This window comes from Eretmochelys imbricata, chromosome 1 (assembly GCF_965152235.1).
Source record: "Eretmochelys imbricata isolate rEreImb1 chromosome 1, rEreImb1.hap1, whole genome shotgun sequence".
Taxonomy (NCBI): Eukaryota; Metazoa; Chordata; order Testudines; family Cheloniidae; genus Eretmochelys; species Eretmochelys imbricata.
This window is the reverse complement of record NC_135572.1, coordinates 161,475,035-161,488,598: the sequence shown is the minus strand read 5'-3', so window position 1 is coordinate 161,488,598 and position 13,564 is coordinate 161,475,035. Positions and strand designations below refer to the sequence as shown.

The window sequence follows — 13,564 nt, the reverse complement described above, 5'->3', positions numbered from 1 at the left end:
CTCAGCTCTGACACTGATGTGGAGACACAGATCTGCTTGAGACCAGAGGCCTTGAGTTATGCAGTCTCCCAGATGAGCTCCCCAGCCCAAGTCTGACGCATCCGTCACCAACAACAGACATGGCTGTGGGGCAACAAAGGGGACCCCTGAGCACACCTGCTGAGCATTGGTCCACCACCGAAGCGAGTCGAGGACCAGGCGAGGCAGGATCATGATCCTGTCCAAGCCATCCCGGGCTGGACAATAGACTGACGCTAGCCATGACTGGAGCAGTCGAAGCTGAGTCTGCTGTGCCACACCACATAGGTACAGGCCGCCATGTGCCTAAGAAGTTTCAGACAGTTTCATGCCGGAGTGGTGTGGAAATGCATGATGCCCCGGATTACGCTGCTGAAGGCCTGAAACCTCGCCTGTGGCATGTATGCCTTGGCTTGGGTTGAGTCCAGTACTGCCCCTATGAACTCTAGCCTCTGGACAGGAGACAGTCTATTTTGCTTCGTTTAGGAGTAGATCCAGGCTCTCGAAGGTGGCTCTGATAAATGTGACCTGAATTTTCACTTGGGTCCTGGAGCAGACTGATCAGCCAGTTGTTGCGGTATGCAAACACCGGTACCTGGTGCCTCCACAAGAACGCGGTGATGACTGCCATGCACTTGGTGAATACTCGACGTGCCTCTGACAGGCTGAACGTGCGGACAGTAAATTGTTTGTGGGTACCATTGACCACAAACCTGAGGTACTTCCTCTGGGTCTGAGTGATTGCAATGTGAAAGTACGCGTCCTTCAAGTTGAGCGTGGCATACCAATCTGCTGGATCTAGTGAGGGGATGATGGAGGCCAAGGAGACCATGCAGAACCAGAGTTTCTTCACGAACTTGTTGAGCTCTCGCAGGTCAAAGATATGCCTGAGGCCACCTTTGGCTTTCGGTATTAGGAAATACCGGGAATAGAAGCCCTTGCCCCTGTGCTCCAGAGGAACCTCCTCCATTGCCCCTAGTGATAGGAGTAACTGCACCTCCTGGATGAGTAGATGCTCGTCAGAAGGGTCCCTGAAGAGGGACAGGGAAGGGGGGTGGAAAGACACAGAATTGGATGGATTATCCCCTCTCTACCGGGCAGAGCACCCAGCAGTCTGAGGTGATATGGGACCATGCACAGTAGAAAGGGGATAGTCCGGAGGAAAAAGTAAGGCGGAGTAGATGCAGTCTCTGATCTGGTGCGCTGTCCTTGACTGCACCTTCAAAAGGCCGGTTTAGGGCCAGAGGGCATCTTGGGCTGGCCAGAGCCCTGACCTAAGGTTGGGTGTTGCCTCCTCCTCCAAGAACCTTCCTGTCGGTTCTGCTGATGGAATCTCGGAGGAGGTTGCAGTCGGAAGTGTCTCCGCCATGTGGCTGGAGTGTGCAGACCCAAAGACTTGAGGGTGGCTCGTGAGTCTTAAAGAGGCTGTGCAGCCTCTTTTGAAAGACGGACAAGAGAAGAGTCTCACCCTTAAATGGGAGGTCCTGAATGGTCTACTCCTAAGGGAGCCCAGAGACTTGTAGCCAGGCGCCATGAGCCTAGTGGCAGCATCTGTAGCATCCAATGCAACCTGGAGGCAAGCGCGGGAGACTCGATTCCCATCCTCCTCCAAAGCCGAGAACTTGGTTTTCGGTAGTCCGAAGGGAGGAGCTCAGTAAATTTAGCCATCACTGCACAGGTGTTGTTCATGTACCTGCACCTGCTGACAATGGCCTGTTGGTTCGAGATATGGAGCTGCAGACCCCCTGTAGAATAGAATTTCTCCCAACAAGGTCTAGACGCTTAGCCTCCCTGTTTTTTGGGGAGGGCTCTTGAAAGCCCTGTCTCACACTGGTTAGCAGCATCCACAACAAGAGAGTCAGGGGGTGGGTGGAAGTAGAAATGTCCGAGCCCTTGTGGAGGGAATGAAATAATGCCTCTCATTGTGCTTGGGTCTGCCACAGGGTCTTGGTGGTGTCCACAATCAATACGGGAAGGCCCTGAGGGTGCAAGGATGTCCACCACAGGATCAGCCTCCTTGACTACCTCCTCGGCCTTAATGCCCAGACCCTGAGTGGCCCTGCACAGCAACTGCTGCAGCACCCTGTTGTCCTCAAGCGCAGGAGTTATGACTGTACCCACCAATGCTTCATCCAGTAATGAAGAGGAAGAAGCGTTCATAATGAGTGGATGCTCCCTGCCATCTGCCCCAGGGATCCCCCGAGACTCTAGGGGCAGCATTGGTGCTAAGGGTGCAGCCGACAGTGCCAGAGCTGCAGATGACAGACCAAGAGTTGGCGCAGCCATCAGTATGATAGGAGGAACCGAAGGAGCCAGCGCCAATCCGCTCACAGGCGCCGAGGAAGGCGGAGGGCCCGACGTCGACGCTGCTGGTGCCTGCGTCGTAGTTGACAATGGTGCCGGCGTGGGAGACAGTGCAAGGACGCTGGCAGAACCAAGTGAGAACCAAGCACAGTGCCGGAGTCAACGATGGTGCCGCTGTCAGAGGCGTTGGTGTGTGGGCAGGTGCCGAGGGCAGACGTGTAGCTGATGGCGTGACAAAGGTGGCTGAAGCCACAGAAGACATCATGGAGCTGTGACCTTGGATTCCTCACTGTGCTTGGTGAAAAGCCCAGGGCGTCCAGAAGGGCCACTGAGGCGGGTTCTGCCATCGCAGAGGCCACACCTGGGGCTCGCTCCTGTCTCTCCCAGACCTCAATCTGCAGTTCCTGCTTCTCCTGGAGTGATAGGAGTCAGACTCTGACTCCAAGGTCTCTGAGACTGAAGACCACGGAGGAGCCAAGCCTCGGTGCCTTGAGCGTCAAGAGCTCAGTTGAGTGGGTAGGCTCTCTGTCCAAGTGAGCCGGCGCTGAGGGACATAGCGAGGGGGAGCACCTCGACGACATAGCTGGCTTCCCTCCTGACTGCACCAGGGGGTTGGGGCAGGTCCACCAGCACTGAAGGTTCTTCCCTCCTGGGGGGCGAGAACAGCACTGTAAGGTGCAGGAGGTCCTGAGTGGCTTGGTAAGCCTCCGGCATTGAAGGGAGCTGTAGCTGCTGTGTAGGGAGCGGCGACTGAGGGGGGGCAGGAGTCGACACGGCCCCAGCAGGGGATCCAGAACTGTGGCCCGCCTGGGGTCTCACATCTCTGGGTTTGGCCGTAGGAAAGCGGCTGTCCAGTTTCTTTTTCTTCTGAGGCACCAGCGAGTGGGATCGGTACTTGTTGTCAGCTGGGCCTCGCGAGGTGCCATGGCGGTGCCAAGCATCTCAAGAGGAGTCCTTTCTCGGCACCGAGCCTGACAACAGTGCGGGGGAGCTCCACGTCAAAGACTAAGCGTTAGAGGCCAGGTCCCCTGAGCCCAGGTCGGAGTGAGGGCGTAGGCTGCCTCCACTAGGATCACCTTCAGCTGCTGTTTCCTTTCTTTAAGAGTTCTAGGGTGATCTTACATGGCAGATCTTACAGCTATCCTTTTGGTGTCCCTCCCCTAGGCACTGTAAACATGAGGATTGCTCTTTGGCATGTGCTTTGCGCACGCCACACAGTTTTTAAACCCCAGGGACCGCAGCATGCCACTGCTCTGGGGAGGCGGGATGGGGGGGAAACCCCCAACAACTCTATGCTAAGAACTCTAAGACTAAGGTAACTATATACAATGAGTAGAGAACATGCTTGCTAAGCAAGAGTTAAGTTCCAGCCAACTGTCACTGGCGGTAAGAAGGAACTGAAGGGGTGACAGGGCTCTATATTAAGCGCCATGAAGGCGTGACTCCAGGGTGCACCCAGTGGATGCTGCTAGGGGAAAAATCTTCTGGCCATCATGCACGTGTGCACACACACACCTGACTGGAGTGGAGTGGACATGAACAAGCACTCAAAGAGAAACTGAATCTATCTTTGTCTCTGTACAGCACAAAGTACAAGGGGGTCCAAACACTTTGACGGCCCTATGGGCATTCTGATAACATTAAATAGTTTCTTCCTACTACTTCCTTTCCCTGAAGCCTTAGATCCAAGTAGGGGGCTCTTAGTGGATATGATGCAGAGGTGTAGCGTTCCTTGCATCCCACATGGAAAAAGGGTGACAAAAAGGGTAACACTGGAACTGATAAGCAGGTTAAATGGAGAGTATGCCCTGCAAGACTGGATTATGCATTGGGAAACTGATGGCTCAGATGAGGGGAAGAGAAGGTGCCCTGTGATGTAACTGACACTAGCAGGATGCACAGCACATTTCTAGCTGTGGGAAGAGAAGCGGATACCAGAAAGTGTGTGTAGCAAGGGTGGGGGGAGAGTGAGAGGGGATCTTGGCAGTGTCAAAGGATGAGCCATCTACTGTGAGGACCCCCAGTAGCAGAAGCTAGCAAATCAAAGGTGTCTTCCCTTCTCCTGTTACATCACACCCAATATTCAAGATCTCTCTCCAACAAGCTACCAGAAAGCCAGTTAAAACAAAACACCATAAAAACCGCACAAAAAACGGGGAAAAAAAAGCAGCTTTAGAGAAATCTTAAATGTGACTAGAAGGATAGATCAACCTGGACAATCCAGACAGGGTCCTTTGCTTAAATATATGCACTGTTGCCCTGTAAGATTTATGGGTGTGGTTTTTAAAACTGCTCAGCATCAGTTAACTCTGCTCCCATTTAAGACCACATGAATTTTACCATTGCCTTAAATGGAAGAAGCAGAGTTAGGCCAGCGTTTAGTGCTTTGAAAAGCCCACCCTTAATTCTTATTAGAAAAATGACAACACTTTCCTATATAGTTAAAAAAAAAATCAGCTTATCCAAATAGAAGGTATGTTAAAATATTCACAGGGAACAAAAGTACAGAGCTGAAACTAAAGTGAACACTGCACTCTAGAGAAACGTAGACCATCCTTCAAATTATAGCTGTATCAGATTTTCTTAGCTGAGCACTCCATATGAGTGCAACAGTAGGTATTTAATGCCAAAACATTTAAAGGACATTTACATTTTGAGTCTTGCAACATACCTATCACCGCTGTTCGAAAACTGAAGGCTGTCCACTTTGTCCTGCAAAAGAAAAGTTTTTAAGAGAGGTTAGAAGTTAATTTTTAATCAGGAACTTAATTTCTTTTAGAAAAATGTACATAGCCTTCTTTACAAAAGATGTTAACGTACAGGATCAGAAAAAAGTATTAGCCAAGTCCCAAAGAATGTGATCTCTTTTGCAACACTGCAGAAAACTCTCCCATTTCAGAACAATTTTGATTAAAGTTTCACAGTACAGAATATTTTTGATCCTAACTGGTACATATAATTGAAAGGTCAGCAGATCCCTATACAATGATCTTAGTAGAATTTGCTAAGATTCTGACCCTAAATTTAAATTGCAACTTTTAAAAGAATGGTCCACTTTTTAAACTCATCTTGCTAACATACTTGGAATGAATTTGTGAAACTTTGCAGACCCATCAATAAGTAGCTTTCCATTAGTAACTAGGCACTTAAATTTGAATTTGGACTTTCACTGTCCTAAGCAAGTTAGAATCTAGAGGAACTGATTTCTACAGCAAAATTGTATTTGCGCAGAGTAAGCAAGTTTCCCCCCACTCCAAACACACAAAATAGTTAGCTATTCATATTCATCAAGATAAAATGAATGGGCAAGGAGATGTACCCACACCAGAAAATTTGCGAGTTTTGGAAGTCTTCTCTAAAGGTAATGATCAACACTCCAACTCTTATCACCTCCCAAAACATATAATTAAAATGAGGAAGTTAAAGTATTATTTGGAAAGAAAGCAACTGAAACAGGGATATAAGAAAGACAGTAAGTATTTAAAAAGCCATCAATAACGCTTGGGAAAAAAATTTAATCTCCACATTTAGACCACATAGTTACAGATAAAATGTAATTCTCATACATCTTTGACAGCCTTTCTTACACTCTGACCACTAGTGCATCACAACTGACACCCATTCTAACATTTAAAACTTCTAAACAGCTTCAGTCATTTAAAAAAAAATAACCTGCCAGAAAAGTGTTCTTTTCTCCTTGGCCTAAATATAGAATCCTCTCCACAAACCACACCCGCCCATGGCCCACGACATGCACTACCCCATCCTGCACAACTGATAAGTTTCTTTTTAGCATATTTAAACTTATGAGCTCTGGAAATATGATTTTTACACTTTAAGTGAATACACCACTTCCTAACAAGACAATTCTTGTTTCTAACCCTGAAAATTACCAAGGTAACTGCCTCTAAAACTGACATGTAGGAGGTGTTTTAAACATATTTAAGAGATACAAAACTATCAGAGTCCTGTACAGCTGGACTCATGGTGCTAAAGCTGCCTTACTTCACAGGCAAATGATACATAAAAAATTTAAAAACTCAAACGCTATTTTATTAAGCATGTGGTACACATTATATACCACACCTTCATGTATTAAGGTTTATTGGCACACAAGTAATGTAACCATCCCCAATTCATACTGATAAAACTGTGGTCCTATGGAATTAGGAGTTACCTGCCCCTCCACCCCCACTCATTCTCTCTACGGATTTTTTTTTAAGTAAGCATGCTTGCTGGTCTACATTCCTCTAATGCTTCTGCACCCATAATAGAAGGTAGATATCTGGTTCCTAAAGGAGATGAGCAATAAACAGGGGAGGAACACTAAATCAAGTTACCAAATAAGGCAGTAATAACAGTTACAAGAACCAAAGGAGAGAAGCTAAGTTTTTATGGTATTGGAGAGGACCCAAGATCACAATGTCTATAAACACAAAGGGCCAAATTCTCTCACACTAAGGCCTCCTTTTACAGTTCTGCAAGTGTGAAGTAAGGGTAAATGTAATTTATTCTTGCTTTAAGGCTCCTTTACACTTCCAGAGCAGTATAAATGTGAATCAGGCCCCAGAGAACATCTATAAAGGAAGGATTTTTTTTTTTTTTTTAAAGCATGGAACATGTTAGAAAATACTTAGGCTAGCCATTAAGTTATTAACAGTAAGAGCAACTGAAGAGAAAATTGGGCACCATCACTGAAGATACTCAGTCGGTTACATAAGCCATTAGGGAAAGCAATGTTGGGAGCAGTCCTGTCAAATACAAAGAGTCAAACTAATGCAACTCAAGTGGCCTTTAGTGATCCTAGTACTTATGTTGTAAGAAGAAATATTTATTGAAAATAGCCATAAGCTGTATTTCTTATAGCATACAGTATTGCAAGATTAAATCCATAGGTGATAAATATAATCATTTTAGCATGTATAACCTATATTTATTAACGCATCACAAATGAAAGTACACACTTCTGTCTTGCATGTTTAACAAGGGTTCTACTGTTAAACATGCAAGACAGAAGTGTGTACTTGCATGTTTAACATTAGAACCTATGTTAAACATGCAAGACAGAAGTGCGTACTTTCATTTGTGGTGCAGTAATAAATTGCATTTATACTGCTGTAGAAGTGTAAAAGAGCCTTAAAACAAGAACAAACATTTACCTTACTTCACACCTGCAGAACTGTATAAGGAGGCCTTAGCGTATGAAACATACCTAAAACAAAACATACTTAAAAGAACATCATTGTGATATGTTCCCTCAATTCATTTAACCCATATAAAGTGTTTCAAGTTACCGTCACTTAAAATTTTGCATACTGGTGTGAAAATCTAATCCAGAAAACTTTTAAAGCCATATCTAGAATGCTGCTAGAAGCCCCAACACACTTCTTTAAGTATTTTAAATAGGTGACTTGTAGATTTAACAATCTTACTTACAGCATGGCTTTCCAGTTCAGCTATTTTTTCAGGTGTTTCAGAGCCAAAAAAATACATCCTGATAACATGATCTGTACTGCCTGTTGCTAGAAATGTACCACCTGAAAATTCAAACAGTAATTAAAAAGCTGATGCAGATAAGAATTTTAATTTGTTACAATATCAGGTAGAACATGATAGATTAAAATTCTGACAAATGTCAAATTTCTTGCTGTTTTCCCACCACTATACAAAGGTGGAGTGAAAATTCATTTTTTTAAAAAATCCTTTTTAGCCATAAATAATAAAAAAGTAAAATCACTACATTTTAGTATGAAAGATTAAAGGAAACAATAATAATGAGAACTTTCTAAAACAAGGTTGCAGTTAAAATTATATACTGTTTTTAGAGTAGAAAGACTTCTCCATACTTCAAAAGAGTGTGTTACACTGGCAATTTTTCACTGGAAATATCCACATATTGTAAATGAAATTAAGGGTCAAGCGGAGAGATTTTATAGCAGGGAAACAGTAAGAGTGAAAAAAATCCAGACAACACATTTTTCATTCTCCTGCTTTTATTTATAAAGGATTCATCCAATCACTGGGAACTGAAGGAAGCGTAGTCAAAACATAAAAGACATTAAGCCATGTGCAAAGTGCATGCAAAGCCAATAAATTCACATTACACATTTTAAATATACTGTTGCCCCTTATAAGTATGCTGGTCAATTTCAGGGCCTTATAGCTGGTCAGTTTTGGTTACTGGAGAAAAACTGATAGGACCTCACACTGTGTATTTTATTTACATTATGTACATGTATCCTGTTTCTCTTAACACAGATGAATCCAACTCCAGAAACCCCAGCTCAGTCACCATCTGGAACAGCTACCTTCAGCGCTGTCCCCCCAGGTCTCCAACGGTCCTCTTAAGGGCTACAGAGCCTTCCCCAGCCCCGATGAGCTATCACCCTCCAATCACAAGCCAGAAAGGCAGCAGCAGATCTGTCACAATACCTTCAGCCAACCTACTGTTTTTGTGATAGATCTTCAGAGCATTACTGAACGCACAGAGCGCATATATATATATATATACACACACACACACACACACCCCCACTGAAAATGCAAGAGATCATGTAGTTCTCTAGATTGGACGTATCGACAGGGCGTATCAGACATGTTCTATAATGTCATGTAAGAGCCCAACATTGTATTTACACTACACTCTTGTTGCCCAACTAGGAAGAGTGCTCCAGAAGTAGCTGATGTGCTCAGCACAGGACAGGGCAAAGTAGCTTACAACTGGACCTTGCAACAAGTTCTTTGTTAAGAAAATCTTTGTCCATTCTTTCCCAGATGCTGAACGTTACCCATCTGCTGGCCTGATCGCCTGTCCCGGAAGATGCCCTACCTGCCCGGAGCCTGCATCCTAGGTGTTATGGAAAGTTTGCAAGGTTCATCTGTCTCTGACGACTACCCCATGCTGCTCATCCACATAGACACTTATGATACTGCCAGGTATGACCCCAATCAGATCAGCAATGACTGCAGGGATCTGGGAGCAAGTCTGAAGGAGTCAGGGGTGTAGATTCAGATATTATGGAAAATCTAACTATAAGATTTGTTAAGCATTGGAAGAGGCTTCTGCAGGAGGTTGACAGGGACTGCACACTGGAGGTTTTTAAAAACAGGTTGGACAAACAGCTGTCAGGGATGGTCTAGGCATGCCTCCGGGCAGGGGGCTGGACTAGATAACCTCTAGGTCCATTCTAGCCCCTACATTTCTATGATTCTATAGAACAAGGCTTTGTAGGAAGAACAGGATAAAGTTATATGGATCCTTACATCCAATTCTGGAGTGTAAGGAGAGGAATTATAAGACTTATTACAAATGTAGGACAGTTGAAATTGACAGAATGTTTCTGTACATTAGTGGAAAAACCAATATCAACATACATACAACTTACCAATGCTAAAAGAAGAACAAAGCATCTGAACTCCAGGCCTGGATTTCTCTGTAAACTTCACTGGCCGATTACTTTAAAAGAAAAAAGTTGCTGAAAAATCAGGACATGCAACGTAAAGATTAAAGGTTAACACAATCTTCCAAAATCTGAGTTCACATTGCCACAAACACATGCACAATCACCAATGTTGAGGATCTAAAGTGTGTATGTTTTCTTTGTGAGAAGTCAGAATTACAGTAAGCTGTTTGATTTTTTTATTTTTTTTTTTTTAGGGCTGTTGATCTCATGCGATTAACAAAAACATTAATCACAATTAATCCGTTAATCGCACTATTAAACAATAGAACACCAATTGAAATTTATGAAGTATTTTGGATGTTTTTCTACATTTTCATATAGTATTCTGTGTTGTAACTGAAATCAAAGTGTATACTGTTTATTACAAATATTTGCACTGTAAAAATAACAGTATTTTTCAATTAATCTCATACTAGTACTGTAGTGCAATCTCTTTGATGTGAAAGTGCAACTTACAAATGTAGATTTTTTTTTGTTACATAACTGCACTCAAACAAAACAATGTAAAACTTCAGAGCCTACAAGTCCACTCAGTCCTACTACTTATTCAGCCAATCGCTAAGAGAAACAAGTTTGTTTACATTTATGGGAAGATAATGCTGCCCACTTCTTATTTACGTCACCAGAAAGTGAGAACAGGCATTTGCATAGCACTTTTGTAGCCGGCATTGCAAGGTATTTACATGTCAGATATGCTAAAAATTTGTAGGCCCCTGCATGCTTCAGCCACCATTCCAGAGGACATGCTTCCATGCTGATTACGCTCGGTAAAAAAATAATGCGCTAATTAAATTTGTGACTGAATTCCTTGCAGGAGAATTGTACATCCCCTGTTCTATTTTACCTGCATTCTGCCATATATTTCATGTTATAGCAGTCTCGGATGATGACCCAGCACATGTTGTTCATTTTAAGAACATTTTCATGGCACATCTGAGAAAACGCAAAGAAGGTACCAATGTAAGATTTTTAAGGACAGCTACAGCACTTGACCCAAGATTTAAGAATCTGAAGTGCCGTCCAAAATCTGAGAAGGACGACGTGTGGAGCACGCTTTCAGAAGTCTCTGAAGAGCAACACTCCACTGCAGAAACTACAGAATCCGAACTACCAAAAAAGTAAATCAACCTTCTGCTAGAGGCATCTGACTCAGATAATGAAAATGAACATGCGTCAGTCTGCACAGCTTTGGATTTTTATCGAGCAGAACCCGTCATCAGCATAGACACATGTCCCCATGAATGGTGGTTGAAGCATGAAGGAACGTATGAATCTTTAGTGCATCTGGCACATAAATATCTTGCGACGCCTGCTATAACAGTGCCATGAGAACGCCTGTTCTCACTCTCAGGTGACATTGTAAACAAGAAGCGGGCAGCATTATTTTCTGCCAATGTAAACAAACTTGTTTGTCTGAGCGATTGGCTGAACGAGAAATAGGACTGAGGACTTGCAGGCTCTAAAGTTTTACATTGTTTTATTTTTGAATGCAGGTTTTTTTGTACATAATTCTACATTTGTAGTTCAACTTTCATGATAAAGAGATTGCTCTACAGTACTTGTACTAGGTGAATTGAAAACTACTATTTCTCTTGTTTTTATATAATGCAAATACTTGTAATAAAAAATATAGTGAGCACTGTACTCTTTGTATTCTGTATTGTAATTTAAATCAATATATTTGAAAATGTAGAATATCCAAAAATACTTAAATAAATGGTATTCTATTGTTGTTTAATTGCACGATTAATCAGATTAATCGCTTGACCGTCCTATTTTTTTTAAATATATTCATAAATTTATGAATACACAGCCTAAAATAGCAGAGGTAATATGGAATTCCCCACAGTTTGGGTTCTCTCTCCTTTGCAAATATGATTTACACACTCCATGACATATCCAGTAAGTGCTATGCTGGTGACATTGTACCAAGTGTGGAGCTTGGCCTACAAGGGTAAGGTATGTCACAGGATTCTGCAGCTTCATGTAATTTTATGAGGTATAAAACAGATTTAAAAATCAAAGTTTTGTAAAGATATGCAACTGTTGAGTAAAAAGCTTGGTTTCATGCTCTGTGATGATGCAATGTCACCAGCTAAGCATGTGTTGCAATCACTCATGGAACAGATACTGATAAACATGGATCTGGGAGAGATGAAAAGGTAAGATTTTAAAAAGTCCATTATATGCCCAACTTTGTCAACTAAGAAAAAAATCCTACAACTGAAAGGCTGTTCTACTCCAAAAATTAACTGTAAAAATGGCATTATAGGTTTCCATGCTAAATACCTTAATGACTTCCAGAACACATGTATTTTGTTTACAAAACCCCCTCATATTATAAGGCAAGAATTGTGTCTTATGTTTGTACATCACCCAGCACAATGGGGGCCAAATCCTCATTGGGGATTTTGGACACAATAATATTAAATGTAAAGTGCTTTGAGATCTACAGTTGAAATGCACTATAGAAGTAAATATTACTTGTATATATTTTTTAAACTTATTTTTTAACTACTAGCCCTATAAACTAAAACTGGGAACAGAGAGTGAACCTGGGACTTTTCTGTGTCATGTATCATTAAAAAGCTCTTTGGGCCAAATTATGCCTTAGTAACACCTTTGCAACTACACTGCCTTCACTGGCACAGGCGTAAGTGATTTCTTTTCACAATCTGAATTACAGACTTTTTTGCTCAAGTATTGGAAGTTTCCACATTAGACATACTGGAACAGTTCAACAAATTTGAGTATTCTGTATTAGATATTATGAACACTTCCATGGAAAAATATTAAATATATTCTGATCATGGATTCCTGCTTAGTACTAGGAATAGTCCAATTACTAATTTAGTAAAAAAATTGCATATCAAAACAGTAAATTGTGGCAGTTATGAATTGAATGACAGCAGCATCTTTTAAATACATTTTTACACACAAGTTTCATGAAATGAACAAAAGTAATGGGTCCCAGAACAACAGGACTGTCAAACTCAAAGACAGCAAAAATACCTTTACGATATGGCTCTAATATACTAAGATTTTCAATTTTACTTTTCCCACAGCATTTCTGATGTCGTAAGAAGCTAGTGAATTGGTTTGTTTGTTCCTCCGGACAATGAATCAATCACAATTTTGTAATGAATGCAGTGTGTAATGGCACTTAAAATATTCTGTAGGCTGTTGTGTGGGATATTAAGCTTTCTGTGTATAAACATCAAAAGATTATTTATACGTAACAAGTCAATTTACACCCCCCAAAATAACTGCCATCTTGTAATCAAGAACGGAGAGACGACATTTGAAGAGCTCAACAGCAACCCACTTACATACCTGAATTTCATGGAATCTGCATCCCATTGCCAAAAGCAAACTGTTCCATCTGCACCAGTAGATACCATGTAGCGCATGGAGCCTTTGACTATTGGACTAAACTAAAATTAAAGCCATACACAGGAAATGTTAAAATAAAAACTTGCCAACTTTTTCTTTTTAATGACAATGTTCCCTGTTTGAAATTATTTTATAAGTAAGGAAATAAGTTAACTTTTTACAAATTCATATAATTTTTTTAAATTATTCTAGATTCTAATGAATTATGGGAACAGTTGAAATTCAACTGTTGACACAAATAAAGTTATAGGTCCTGAAATCGAAGGTTTGCGTCTTAAATTCCCTTTTTAAGTTGGGTTTATCTTGTGTATTCCAGCCATGACTATATTTAAAAAGAAAAAAAGAGGCAAGTGCAGGAGATGTTTTACTCCTTTAAAAAAAAAAAA

At 42.0% G+C, this 13,564-nt stretch overlaps 1 protein-coding gene across 4 annotated transcripts in view; it reads right to left on the bottom strand.

Annotated features, from left to right (window-relative positions):
- Window positions 1–13,564, bottom strand: part of BRWD1 (bromodomain and WD repeat domain containing 1) — a 110,314-nt gene that overhangs the window by 82,050 nt on the left and 14,700 nt on the right. For 3 of the 4 annotated variants that reach the window (XM_077818397.1, XM_077818405.1, XM_077818414.1), the window contains exons 9-12: window positions 13,119–13,219; window positions 9,708–9,778; window positions 7,759–7,859; window positions 4,994–5,034 (exon numbers count right to left, since the gene is read on the bottom strand). In XM_077818397.1, the coding sequence (XP_077674523.1) occupies window positions 4,994–5,034; window positions 7,759–7,859; window positions 9,708–9,778; window positions 13,119–13,219 (314 nt within the window). Of the gene's footprint in view, window positions 1–4,993; window positions 5,035–7,758; window positions 7,860–9,707; window positions 9,798–13,118; window positions 13,220–13,564 lie in introns of those variants that run through there. The other variant, XR_013346328.1, reaches the window with a different exon arrangement.